The sequence below is a fragment of the Rhinopithecus bieti genome, unplaced genomic scaffold (assembly GCF_001698545.2).
Source record: "Rhinopithecus bieti isolate Rb0 unplaced genomic scaffold, ASM169854v2 scaffold_35077, whole genome shotgun sequence".
NCBI classification, from domain to species: Eukaryota; Metazoa; Chordata; class Mammalia; order Primates; family Cercopithecidae; genus Rhinopithecus; species Rhinopithecus bieti.
Window position 1 is genome coordinate 264,756 of NW_016814799.1, and position 14,553 is coordinate 279,308.

The window sequence follows — 14,553 nt, forward strand, 5'->3', positions numbered from 1 at the left end:
TTTTGTTTTTTTTTGAGATAGAGTCTTGCTCTGTCGCCCAGGCTAGAGTGCGGTCATGTGATGTCAGCTCACTGCAACCTCTGCCTTCCAGATTCAGGTGATTCTTCTGCCTCAGCCTCCCAAGTAGCTGGGACTATAGGCGCATGCCACCAAGTCTGGATTATTTTTGTATTTTTAGTAGAGACGGGGTTTCACCATATTGGCCAGGCTGATCTTGAACTCCTGACCTTGTGATCCGCCTGCCTCGGCCTCCCAAAGTGTTGGGATGACAGGCATGAGCCACCGCACCCAGCCCATTTTTTTTAACACATAACATTTCCTTCTATTCTTCATTAAAGGTATTGCTAAGATACCAAAGAGATTTGTTTCTTAGGTTTTTATCTTATTTTATGTTATGTCTTCTCCATAATACCTTCCTTGATTTAGTTTTAGAAGAAGCCACGGGAACCAAAAGTGAAAGTGTGACCTCTGAGAATACTCCATGCAAAACAAAGGTAAGAGTCGGCTACTTTATTTTTAGGGGAAAGTTTAAAATTTGGGGAATGTTTAAAAAGGGAATACAAATTTTCAAAAAATTGTGCAATGACCATTAGAACAATACCAGCCTGTATTAGGTTGGCTTACCTTTGCAATTTTGAGTGCACAATTAAATTTCCACAGCAAGTGTCACATCATTTGACAGGACTAAAGCCAAAGAACCATTCTTACAGGATCATTCCTATACCAAAAACAGCCTCGTGGGCCTGCAAAGAGGGCCTACAAAATATGGAGGGAGGATTCAAACCGCCAAAGTTCCTTCCTGTTTTTCCTGAGGGCTGCCTTGACACTGCCTCCGATTCTCAAATACTGCCTTTACAATCAGCAGAAGCATTAGCAGGGAGGTTCTGAAGTGCCAGAGTTCGGTTCTAAAATGAACTAAAGTGTAAGCTTCGAATGGCAGTGGGGCCTGGGAACTGTCTGGCACTGCCTGGCCTAGTTTCTGCATTTGATGTGCTTCCAGGAGAGGGCCTTGCCATTCTCTGCTGAGCTACTGAGGGTGTGAGAAAGAGCACCCTGGACTGGGAAACAGAAAGGCAAAAACTTGAGAGGCTTTGTTGCATGATTTGTTATTTGTTTATGAGTTAGATGCATAAAGGAACACCCAGTGCCTCAAGCCCTCCTGCACATCCAGTGGAGTCAGCAAAGTCTTTTTACATGATTAAAATCATCAGGCTGTTTGAAGGAGAGCGAGTGATTTGCTAACAGCATGGCTTCTGTCTCGTCTAACAACACAAACCAATTAAAGGAATCAATTATTCTTTGATGTCAAGAATAGTTTATCAAGTCTAAGACAAAATTGCAGCCGTTAACTACTGGTTCCCCAAGCATTAAAAAGAGTCCTGCAAAAAAAACAAAACAAAACAAAAATGTTCAGCACAAGAAATCCACTTTAGGGTTAGCAAAGTTGGCACACATGTTATGAAAAGTTGACTCGGAGTCCCAGATTTTCTGTTGACATCACATTTTAAATGTCTATTGAAGATACTGAGGAGAGGGTTAGAAAGGAGCAAGCAGTGTTATTTTGTTTGGTTTCTCTGTGTCCTTTGTTTGTGTGTGGGCTTGTTAAGTCAGTCCTGTGGAGGCTGGTTGGGATTAGAGGTGGATGCCCACTGGAGCTTTGTGTGCCTGTCTTGCAGATGCTGAAAGAAGCCCACGTAGAACTGCTTAGGGACAGCACCACTGACTCCAGAGAAAATCCCAGCAGAAAGAGAAATGGAATGTGCACAGATACCCATTCACTGCTCAGTAAGAGGCTCAAGACATGAACGATTTGCATTTTAAAGCAAGATGCGATGCCCAGAGTTACAGAGAATGAGTAAATGTGTCTCATCAGTTAATAGCTCTATTGTACCTCTAAAGGTGGAATTGTCAGTTTAGATTCGTAAATAAAAAGGCAAATGAGTAATCAGAATAACCCAAGTGATAATCAAACCATGTCAAGATTATTAGTTCAGACTCTAGCCTGTTAATTTTCTTACTTGAGATTTCTGAAGCTACCTGATTTATTCTATTAAACGTAAGCCTGCAAACTCAAAATAAATTGGCAGGTTTACCTCTCATGTTTTAATGTTTCAAATTAGAGAGCAAAGGGTAACAGGTTCCTTCACTTTTGAGACTTAGTGCCTTAAAATATGTATTCTATAAGGATTTCATATATAAAAGTATATTTATTGACTGTAATAAAATAAAATATGATGTAAACAAAAAAATACCAGAAAAGTGTTTACCTACCCTTTGCAGGGAATATTAAGGGTTGGGATGGTAAAAGCAAAGTCATTCAGAAAAAAATCACAAATAGCAAATATTAAAAAGTGATAGAATAATTCAGACCTCTAGCAAGGAACCTGGTTAATCACCATCCTGTGGGGACTGAGAAGGGAACAAGGAGTATACACAGAAACACACGCACAAAGATGTTTCTGGAACAGCAGCCAGAGCTGAAGCAGGGCATTCAGAGTCAGGAGACTTCTGCTTTGTCTATTCATGGATTGTATCGTTTACCTGTCAGGTAAGAAATTATCTTTTGAGGCAGGGTAGTTGCCCAGGCAACTAAAATGAAGTGTAAGCTTCGAATGGCAGTGGGGCCTGGGAACTGTCTGGCACTGCGTGGCCTAGTTCCTGCATTTGACGTGCTTCCAGCAGAAGGCCTTGCCATTCTCTCCTGAGCTGCTGAGGGTGTGAGAAAGAGCACCCTGCAGTACAGTGGCACTATCATGGCTCACTGCAGCCTCGACATCCCAGGCTGAAGCAATCCTCCCACCTCAGCCTCCTGAGTAGCTGGGATTGCAGGTGCACACCACTGCACCTGGCTGATTTTTGTATTTTCTGTAGAGACAGGTTTCACCATGTTGCCCAGGAGGCTGGTCTCGAACTCCTGGGCTCAGGCAATCCGTCCATTTCAGCCTCCTAGTGCTGGGATTACAGGCGTGAGCCACTGCATCTGGCCAAGAAATCTTCTCTTATCATCAAGTTTATCATCACTTATGCACACCCCCCGCATGCACTCTAGCAGGAGCACATGAATGCGCACGCGCGTGCACACACACACACACACACACACACACACACACACACAATCTCTAGCCCAGCACTGGCAAAAGGAAGTTGGAGGAAACTAGGACATCGAGGATCTCTTAGTTACATGATGCTGCCATGAGAGGTTCATTCGGAGGCTAATAGACTGAACTGAAAGAAATCTGAATTTCAGGGTTAATATTTCCCATTCTCTCCCTATTGCCTTTCTAATAATTATTAAACTTTGTGATTTATTTTTATTTTATATTTGAAACAGAGTCTTGCTCTGTTGCCCAGGCTGGAGTACAGGGGCAAGATCTCGGCTCACTGCAACCTCTGCCTCCCAGGTTCAAGGGATTCTACTGCCTCAGCCTCCCAACTAGCTGGAATTACAGGCACGTGCCACTATGCCTGGCTAACTTTGGTATTTTTAGTAGAGATGGGGTTTCACCATGTTGGCCAGGCTGGTCTCAAACTCCTGACCTCATGTGATCCACCCGCCTCGGCCTCCCAAAGTGCTGGGATTACAGGCGTGAGCCACAGCGCCCGGCCTGTTTTTTTTTATTCCATAAAGAAAAGATAATTTTGCTACCGCTGTTTAAAGATAGCTAAGCGGGAGGTTGAGAGGAAAATTAATTGTAAAAAGCTTCCTTCCTGAGTTCATCATAAAAATGCAGGGTCTTATTGTTAAACACTTTTTGCTCCTAAAACTACACTTGTGACTCTGGACCCTGGTTGGATAATGCTGAGGTTGGTTGCCAGGAGCTGGTGAGGAGACGGAAGAGAGATCTCTGTGGTTTGCTTCTAGGGAGCAAGACCATTTCGAGAATAATCAGATCTTTCACAGATCGACACTCCTGTGAGCATATTTTGTTAGCACGCTCAGAGAGTGCCCAAGCACTTTTGACTCCTTATGTCTAGGGAGCAGCAGGAGCCCCTGTGTTGGCAGGGTTAATTGACTGTGATCAGCAGGTTGTTATTACGTTCTTATCGGAGTTGTTATTACGTTCAAGAGAGGGGGAGGAAGGAGAAAGTCTCATACCTGTGTTATGAGTTCTCCAAGTAGAAAATAATTGAAAACTAAGGGTTTACTTTTTGACATACTCCACTCCTATAATTTAGGTTTTATAACCAGGAAGGAAGATATAGAAATAAATGACTCCTTCCTGAATACAACAGACATACCCCTTGTGAGTGAGGTTTCAGGTAGCTGCCTCGTTTCCATGGTGTCAAAATCAAGGCTATGTCAGTGTGGTCCTCTTGGACCCCAGACACTGCAAATAATCCCAGGGCCACAACTGGACTCATCATGTCCTTTGTCCACGATTGAAATTCCACTCACCCTCAGCTAACACTTCCGCCCATCTGGACATGCACCAATCGTCATTTCTAAGGAGTCTGAGCCCCTGGTGAAGATGCCCTTCTTGGACCAGGGCTGCTGTATTTGTCCATTCAGAGCTACAATTAGACAAGGGGCACCAAAGGACACCAAAGTGTGTCCTCTGGGTTCCACACATATCCTTCCTGCCCCTACTGTGGAAAGCAGCCCTACCTACCTGCTGATCGCGGTCAGTTAACCCTGCCAACACAGGGGCTCCTGCTGCTCCCTAGACATAAGGAGTCAAAAGTGCTCAGGTGTCAGTCATAGTTTAACAATACCCTTGCTTTTTCCCTTGGCAAAAGTGTACCCCCTTATGGGACCAGGGCCTCCAACCTCCCCAAAGTTGCAGGGATGGAGAGAATAAAATTCTCCAGTGAGTCACTGAAGGTAAGTGGGGCCACTGCCTGATTTTGCCTCTTGGCAGGATCATATTGGAGACACAGTGACATGGAAATCTCTGACTCAGTGCAGCTACTGCATCCTGAAGGATGGCACCCCATGCTTGTAGACAATTGCCCCTGAGCTGGTGCCTCACCTGCACCTCCAGCAGTATACTCCAATTCTACCAACCTGGCTGCCTCTGGAGGGTGTGAGTGTAATACAACTGGTCAGTCTCATGGGCACAGGCCCACTCCTGCACATCTTAATTGTAGTGTGGCTCTGCTCTTTGGATGATCTGATTTATGGGATTCTGTGCCTGGGCATCGGGCACTCTATTCCTGTGGGAACAAATCTCTGGCTCCTCCAGGATGAAAAGGGCTCAATAAAGTCAACTTGCCGCCAAGTGACTGGTTGGTTTCCTCAAGGAATAGTGTCATATTGGAGGCTCAGTGTTGTTCTCTGCTGTGAGTAGATTAGCTATGCCAGGGGCCAATAGTTAAATCTGTTTTGGTAAGTGGGAATGCATGCTGTTGACCCATGCATGGCCTCCATCTCTGCCACTGTGTACACTTTGTTCATGAGTCCATTGTGCCTGTTGTGGGGTGGCTGGTGACAAAAACTGGCTAATGTCAACCAGTCAAGTAATTTTGTCTACTCAGTTGTTCAGTCCCGCTTCCGGGGTGGACACTTCTTAGTGGATATTACATGTGATACAAAAATAACAAGTGGTATTTACTCCCTATACCCATTTATATGCCTCTATCCCATATCTCCTTTGTCTCAGGTATTCTAGTACATTCAGACTCCTGGCTAGCTAGCCAGGCCATTCACCACTGCTCATAACTCCGTATATATATGCACCTCACTCCTCCTTCCACACAAGGTGGATGACCAAGTGTGCTACTCAAAGTGCTACCAGTGGGAAGATTTTTCATTGCTGCTCTTTCAAGGCCACCACCGAGTGTCGCTAGAAAGCAGCCAGCATCTATTTTACAAAATAGCAGGATTCTGAAACTTCATAGGGTTTACCTCCCGCCCTCCCCAGCATGCTTGTTTTACCCAGGCCTCCAGCGTACTGGGTCATACCGAGAAGCACCTCTTAATCCTCCTGCTGAGTCAGCATGGTGTCATCAACATAATGGATCACTGTGATACTCTGCAGGATGCTCAGATGGTTTGAATCTGTTCAGATTAAGTTATGACAGAGGGCAGGAGAATTAGCATAGCTCTAAGACAAAAGTGTAAAGAATATTGCCCATTCCATAGGAATGCAAATTATTTCTGATTTTCTTTTATGATTAGCTTAAAAATAAGTATATTCCCCCCATTTAACAGCCATATATCATGTAGGTGAGGTCTTACTAATTTGCCCTGGCAACAATACTACACCTGGCACTGCAGCTGTAATTGGGACTACTGTGTGGCTGAGTTTGCAATAATATGCAGTCATTCTCCATAACTGTCATTTAGTCTCTATGCCCTACTGGCTAATGGAGAGATGTTATGAGGAATAGAAACCACCACCCCTGCATCCTTTAGATTTTTAAGAGTGGCACTAGTCTCCCCCATCAATTCCCTAGAATATGATGTTGTCTTTGATTTATCACCTTGGTTGGTGGGGGAACAGGAATGTGGAGTGGTAGCTTCAGGTGCCCCAACCTTGCCTACCTAACCATGACAGCTCTTATTCCACAGGTCAAGGACTTGGGGATTACTCCAACTGCCAAGTACAGATGATCCTCAACTTATGATGGTGTGACCTCCCGATAAACACATTGTAAGCCGAAAATATTCTAAGTCAAAAATGTACTTAATACACCTAACCTACTGAACATCATAGCTTAGTTCAGCCTCCCTTAAACATACTAGGAACACTTCCATTAGCCTGCAACTAGGCACAGTCATCAGGCAGCACAGCACACTGTAGATCTCACTTGTTTATCCTTGTGATGCCCGGGCTGTCTGGGAGCTGCGGCTCGTTGCTGCTGCCCAGCATCACAAGAGAGTATCCAATGACATAGCACTAGCCCCAGGAAAAGATCAAAATTCAAAATTTAAAGTACAATTTGTACTGAATGAGTATCGCTTTCACACGACTGTAAAGTGAAAGAATTCCAAGCGAACAATGGTATGTTAGGGAGTGTCTGTACGTCCATCCCAATCATGTATTCAGGAGGTCTTGACTAGTGAAGACCACACAGGTGGTCTTGATTAGTGAAGCCTTGAGAGGCAGTGAATTTTCCTGCCCACATCCTTCAACAAGGCACGCATTCACTTGACTAAGATGATAAGGCTTTCTTTGGGGCAGTACAGGCAAGCACATAAGTAGGCGTTAAACAGGGCACTTTGTGAAGAGGGTGGAGGGATATTTTTCAGAGATCAAGAAAAAAATATTCTCAATATCCAAGATAAGACGTCAAGCTGAAGTAGATGCAAGGAAAATCTGGGATCCTCTCCAAGATTTCTGAAATAAAGAATCTATACCTTGATGGGTCTACATTTGGTTAGTTTTATTCAGAGGTACTTGATATATTATGGTGCCATTGCAAATGGTATCCTTTTAAAAATTCCATTTTCTCACTGTTCTTGGTATTTAGTAAGTGATTTTGTTTTATTTTGTTTTATATATTTATTTATTTTGAGACAGAGTTTCACTCTTGTTGCCCAGGCTGGAGTGCAATGGCGTGATCTTGGCTCACTGCAATCTCCTCCTCCCGGGTTCAAGTGATTTTCCCGCCTCATCCTCCCCAGTAGCTGAGATTATAGGCACATGCCACCATGCCAGGCTAATTTTTGTATTTTTGGTAGAGACAGGGTTTCACCATGTTGGTAAGACTGTGAATGATAAATTTTATCAAAGGATATGTGTATCTATTTAAAGCATGATATGATTTCTTCTTTCTTCTCTACATGTGGTGATTATATTGATTTTTCTCTTTCTTCTTTTTAAAGCATGTTATCTTTTATTGACCATTAATGCTTTCAGTCCTCTTTGAGGACTTCCTTTTCATTGTGCATTCTCTTAAAGTCACTATACATTATCACTTTGGTTTTTTTTTTTTTGTTTTTTTGTTTTTTTGTTTTGAGATGGAGTCTCGCTCTGTCACCCAGGCTGGAGTGCAGTGGCCGGATCTCAGCTCACTGCAAGCTCCGCCTCCTGGGTTTACGCCATTCTCCTGCCTCAGCCTCCCAAGTAGCTGGGACCACAGGCTCCTGCCACCACGCCCGGCTAGTTTTTTTTGTATTTTTTTTAGTAGAGACAGGGTTTCACCAGGTTAGCCAGGATGGTCTCGATCTCCTGACCTTGTGATCCGCCCGTCTCGGCCTCCCAAAGTGCTGGGATTACAGGCTTGAGCCACCGCGCCCGGCCCTATTTTAATTGTTAATCTCCTTCACATCAGTAGCCATTTTACGTTTTGTTATTTAAATTTTTCCTTCTCCAGGGAAATTCTTATAAATTTTTTTCCTATGTATTTTCTCCAAGTTTTATTCTGAAAATTTCAAAGCTTTCGTGAAGTTTCACATCGTATCCTTCACCTGAATTCACCAATTGTTCATATTTTGCCCCACTTGCTTTACTACCTGCATACACACACACAGACACAGTTTGGGTTTTGGTGATGACTCACACCTGTAATCCCAGCACTTTGTAAGGCTAAGGGGAGAGGATCGCTTGAGTCTGGAGTTCAAGACCAGCCTGGGCAGCATAATGAGACCTTGTCTCTACAAAAAGAGACAGACAGGACAGCGTGGCAGAGGGGACAGCACAGGGGACAGCGCGGGCTTTGTCTCTCCCCAAAACAAAGAGTATTCCTCTTTGTGTCCCCTAAAAACAAGGGCATTCTCCTACTAATCAATGATCATGTTTGGAACATTTAACATTGTTATTTTATCTAATGTATAATTTATATTCAAATTTCCTAAATTGTGTCAATAATGGCCTTTGTAGCCTTTTTTAAAAATTCAGAATCCTCTCTAGGATCCTGCATAGCATTTAGTTGTTGCTTCTGTTCATTCTCCTTTAATCCAAAATATTTTTCTATCTTTTTTTTTCTTTCAGCACATAGACATTTTTTAGGAGTCCAAGATAGTTGTTTTGAAAACACCAGTGTGAATTTAATTTTTCTCTTGATTAAATTCAGGTTACACATTTTTGGCAGGAAAATTACGTTGATGATGTACACAAATTGATTTTCAAATGCTAAACTAGCCTGAAATTAACCCACTTGGTCATGATGCATTATTACATATACATGTGGTATGCAAGGATTTTGTTTTGGATTTACATGTCTATGCTCCTGAGTGAGATTAGCCTGAAAATTTCTCTCTGATAATGTCCTTTTCAATTTTTAGTACGAGGGTTAGGCTGGCCTCAAAAAACAAATTCTGCTTCTCCAGTCTCTGAAAGTATTTGTGAATATTAGCATTGTTTATTCCTTAGATGTTAGGTAGAATTTACTGAGTGGTCATTTGAGGCTGGTATTTTCTTTGTGAGAAGGTCTTAAATTATCAATTTAATTGATTTCTTACTGCATTTTGGTCAGAGAACATACTCTGCATGCTATCATTCCTTTGAAATTTGTTGAAATTTATTTTATTACCTACTATGTGGTCAATTTTGTTAAGTGTGTTATGTGTACTTGAAAAGCGTGTGAATTCTGTGTTATATGTGTGTCATTAAGTTTTTTGATCATGTTCAAACCTTCTATATATCTTTATTGTAATGTTTGTTTGCTTGTCTATAAATTACAGAGAGATAGGTGTAAAAGTCTCCCATAATAAGCATGACATTTTTATTTCTCTGTAGTACCATCAATTTTTCCTTTATAGAATTCGGAGTATATTACTAGATGCATACAAATGTATGATTATTAAATATTTCCAAAGAAGAGACTTTTACTCTTTTATTGCCAATTTTCTATATCCATGAGTTTACATAGGTATCTTTTTTTTTTTTTTTTTAGACGGAGTCTCGCTCTGTCACCAGGCTAGAATGCAGTGGCGCTATCTCAGCTCACTGCAAACTCCACCTCCCAGGTTCAAGTGATTATCCTGCCTCAGTCTCCTGAGTAGCTGGGATTACAGCCACGTGCCACTAAGCCTGGCTAATTTTTGTATTTTTAGTAGAGACGGGGTTTCACCATGTTGGTCAGGCTGATCTTGAACTCCTGACCACATGATCCACCCGCCTTGGCCTCCCAAAGTGTTGGGATTACAGGCGTGAGCCACCACACCTGGCCAGATGGGCATCTTAAAAAGAGCATATAGAGTTGTATTTTTTATTCCATCTGACAATCTTTGTCTTTTAATTTGAGCATTTCTATGTAATGTAGTTCTGATATATGTGAATTTAAATATATCTTTTTTATTAATTATCATTTGTTCTATTTGTTCCTTTTTCCTTTTTTTCTCCTTTCTTGCTTTCTTTGGAATATATTTGAGTATTTCTTTTACTTATCCAATTTGTCTGGATAAATTGAGCATTTTTTTTTTTATCATTCCATTTGTTTCTTACTCATCATGAATCTGGAAGTTATTTGCCATTTTACCATTTTTAAGTGGTTACCCCAGGAATTAGAGCATACATCCTTGACTCAATAAATCCAGTATTCACTGAGATTTTTGTCCTCTTTCTGATTAATGCAAACACTTTAGAATTCTTTGACTTCATTTATCACACGCTAACTGGAATGTTACTTTTGTGTCTTTTAAGTTTATAACTTTGGGCCTAACTACATCTGTATCTATAAATCTATAGGTTGATGTAAAAGTAATTGTGGTTTTTGCCATAACTTGTTGTATCTCTATCTGTGTTACTTTATATGCTCAGTATTATATTAGATTTACATAGGTCACAATTGCTTTTTTTCTGGTTGAAGTGCCCCCACAGCCTCAGAGGCAGAGCTGGGACTGGCACCCAGAGGACTCTGACTCCCAGGCCAGTCACACCCTTTAAAAATGTTAGTATCAGACACATGAAAGAGTCATCAACTGGCATGGATGGTTGACTCTCCTAATGAAATGCAGTCAAACCAGTTATTTTCATGAATTGATTCTCAATTACTAGCGAGCAAGAAGAAAAACAGTTTATCCATCAGTGACAGACATAAAAATGTTAATTAGGAAAACTCACCCGAGTGACACAGTAACAAATATACTATGATTCTACCAGGTCATATGGACTTGGATGTAAGGAAACATTGGCCACCAGATGCTGACTTATGCATCCTTGCTACTTTTTATATCAATAGCGATATCATCTGTGAACTGAAATAAATAGCTACCACAAGCAAGTAGAAAGCCAGAGCTCATTTTCCATTCCCTAGAGAGAAGAAGAGAGCAACAGTAGCACGGGATTTAAAGTGGAAATGGAACTGTGAGAGTAGAAAGTACAGATTTAGAAAGCAAGACGGGTTTGCAGAGAGCCAAGATCTTCTAACAGTGCTCATTCAGGACACATTGAGGATTCCCCTGATGTGAGCCATGCCCTTATCACGCCTCACACATAGTTTATGTTTTTGGTGTGATCAGAAGTTAAAATGAAGGAAAGAGAGAAGATTAAAGGATAAAACTAATCACTCATTCCTTTCAAATACTCAATAATTTGCTTTTATTTTTCACTGTCTCCTAATATTGCTCTGGGATATAACTGAGATTCCTGACCTAGGAGGTCTATCTTGGGATTTTCAATTATTTTTTTCCCTTTCTGAACTGCTTATTTATTTAATTTCTCCTTTCTAAAGAGTTTTCATTAGCAGATTGCTTTTCTAGAAGCAATCTAGAACCAATTTCCCCATGATGGTCAGAATCAATCACTCAGTCACTCCTATCACTGCCCATCCTATTACTTTGGCTTATAAAGAAATGGGCTTATGGTGGTGGGGATGGAGGTTATACATAGACTCAATAACATGGATTTCCACTCATCAAAGTCGAACTGACTATAGCCTCTACTGAGTGCCCACTCTGCCAACAGCAGTGTCTAATACTGAACCCCCAAGATGGCATCATTCCCCAGGGGATCAGCCAGCTCCCCCCGCCACCCCTCCTTGGGGCAGGGGCAGGTTGGTTACATTGTATTGCTTCAATCATAGAAGAGGTTGTGCTTTATTTTTACTGGAGGAGACAGTTATTCTGGCTATGGGTTTTCTATTCCTGTCTGCAATGCTTCTCTGCCAAAACTACCATTCATGGACAGAATAACTTATCCACTGCCATTGTATCCCACACTGCATTTTTTTCTGACCAAGGAATTAAGTGTGGAAAAGGGCCTGTGCTCACTGAACTCATTGGTCTTGCCATGTTCTCCAATATCCTGAAACAACTGTCTTACAAAAATGGTGAAATGGCCTTTTGAAGACCCACTTATGGTGCCAGCTAGATGACAACAACTTGTGTAGCTAGAGAGATTGCCCTTGAGGACATAGTAGTATATGATCTAAATCAGTGACCAATATATGGTGCTATATATATATGAATCCCAGGATTCATGGGACTGGGTATCAAGGAGTAGAAATGAAGTGGCTCCTCTCACTATTTACCCCAACGATCTACTAGAAAAAAATTTTGCATCCCATTCCTGCAACTTCAAGTTCTGCTGCTCTAGAGGTCTTGGTTCCAAGGAAATCTTTCCACTGGAGAACACAACAATGATTCTTTGAAACAGAAGCTGAGGCCAGTCTCAGTGGCCCATGCCTGTAATCCCTGCACTTTGGGAGGCCAAGGCGGGCAGATCACCTGAGGTTAGGAGTTCGAGACCAGGCTGGCTAACACGGTGAAACCCCGTTTCTACTAAAAATAAAAAAAAATTAACTGGGCATGGTGGCAGGTGTTTGTAATCCAAGCTACTTGGGAGGCTGAGGCAGGAGAACCACTTGAACCTGGGAGGCAGAGGTTGCAGAGAACCAATATCACGCCATTGCACTCCAGCTTGGACAACAAGAGTGAAACTCTGTCAGAAAGGAAGAAAGGAAGAAAGGAAGAAAGGAAGAAAGGAAGAAAGGAAGAAAGGAAGAAAGAAAGAAAGAAAGAAAGAAAGAAAGAAAGAAAGAAAGAAAGAAAGGAAAGAAAGGAAAGAAAGGAAAGAAAGAAAGAAAGAAAGAAAGAAAGAAAGAAAGAAAGAAAGAAAGAAAGAAAGAAAGAAAAGAAAGAAAGAAAGAAAGAAAGAAAGAAAGAAAGAAAGAAAGAAAGAAAGAAAGAAAGGAAAGAAAGAAAGAAAGAAAGAAAGAAAGAAAGAAAGAAAGAAAGAAAGAAAGAAAGAAAGAAAAGAAAGAAAGAAAGAAAGAAAGAAAGAAAGAAAGAAAGAAAGAAAGAAAGAAAGAAAGGAAAGAAAGAAAGAAAGAAAGAAAGAAAGAAAGAAAGAAAGAAAGAAAGAAAGAAAGAAAGAAAAGAAAGAAAGAAAGAAAGAAAGAAAGAAAGAAAGAAAGAAAGAAAGAAAGAAAGAAAGGAAAGAAAGAAAGAAAGAAAGAAAGAAAGAAAGAAAGAAAGAAAGAAAGAAAGAAAGAAAGAAAGAAAAAGAAGGAAGGAAGGAAGGAAGGAAGGAAAGAAGGAAGGAAGGAAGGAGAGAGGGACAAAGAGAGAGAGAAAGGGAGGGACGGAGGGAGGGAAAAGGAAAAGGAAAGGGGGAAGGGAGAGGAGGGGAGGGGAGGGGAGGGGAGGGAAGGGAAGGGAGACTGCCACCTGACCACTTAGGGCTCCTCATGACATTGAACCAACATGTATATAGGGAGGTTACTTTATCTCATTGGGGTGACTCATCCTGATCATTAAGGGAAATTGTTGTTACTAGTACACAATTAGGGTAAGGAAAAGCATGGCTAGAATGCAAGAGGAAAAGGAACATCACCTCAAAAATGTTTTTAAAGGGGCCGTGGGAACTCTGTATCCCATTCTGGGAAAATAAATAATGTGTTTTTGGTTGTAGGTGGTATAGCTGCATCATGTTAGGTGAAAACATGAAGTTGTTATTGTTTTTATTTGGAAATTAGTATGGTTTACAAGCTATGCATAGCTTCTTATTTTAAGTGGGAAAGACTGTGGTGATTTCATAATGTGTCAACTTGCTTGGACTAAATTCTAGATTCTTGTAATTTCCAAGAATTCCTTTTCCTGCATGTTTTTGGTGGTTACAGCGGGCCACCAGAGAGGTTCTGGTATAACATTTTGAGGGAGGAAGTGAAGCAGTCGCCGTTCTGTGGCCTTCACACATTGTCACTGACTTACCTCCTTGGTGTGAGGCAGGGACTGAGCCTGCAACTCCTCCACTTCCCATTGCATCCCCCTTAGCTCCTCCGACTCCTGGACCTGAGGTATGTGATAATCTTCATGACAATGGGCCCCAGCCCGTGCAGGACACCCATACCACTAGGGTGAAAGGCAACAAAAACTCACCTGGGGTTCAATCTTTCCTCATGGCTCCATGCTATGTTTTGGATTCCAGTTTCTTGTCCTATCCCCCTTACACGCATCTTTCCTTTCCCAAAGCTTGCCCTGCTTTACAGGGATGGCACCACAATTATTGCATGAGGTCAATTCTCCATAACAAATCCCTATAAATGTAAATATGTATAAACATAAATGTGTGTGTCTCATACAGATAGCTACAGATACCCTAGAGGTTCTTCTTTTACTATTGAACTCTGATACATTAATCAAAGTATTTTCTGACCATAATGGAATTAATCTAAAACTCAGTAACAGAATAATAACAGGAAAGTGTACAAACACTAGGAAGTTAA

The 14,553-nt window shown here is 41.4% G+C and overlaps 1 protein-coding gene across 2 annotated transcripts in view; it reads left to right on the forward strand.

The window, feature by feature from the left end:
• ETNPPL (ethanolamine-phosphate phospho-lyase) overlaps positions 1–2,249 on the forward strand; it is a 20,294-nt gene extending 18,045 nt beyond the window's left edge. For both annotated transcript variants that reach the window (XM_017852387.1, XM_017852388.1), the window contains exons 12-13: positions 427–494; positions 1,677–2,249. In XM_017852387.1, coding sequence (XP_017707876.1) covers positions 427–494; positions 1,677–1,805 — 197 coding nt within the window. In that variant the 3' untranslated portion in view covers positions 1,806–2,249. The remainder of the gene's footprint in view (positions 1–426; positions 495–1,676) is intronic.
• The last annotated feature ends 12,304 nt before the right edge of the window (positions 2,250–14,553 follow it).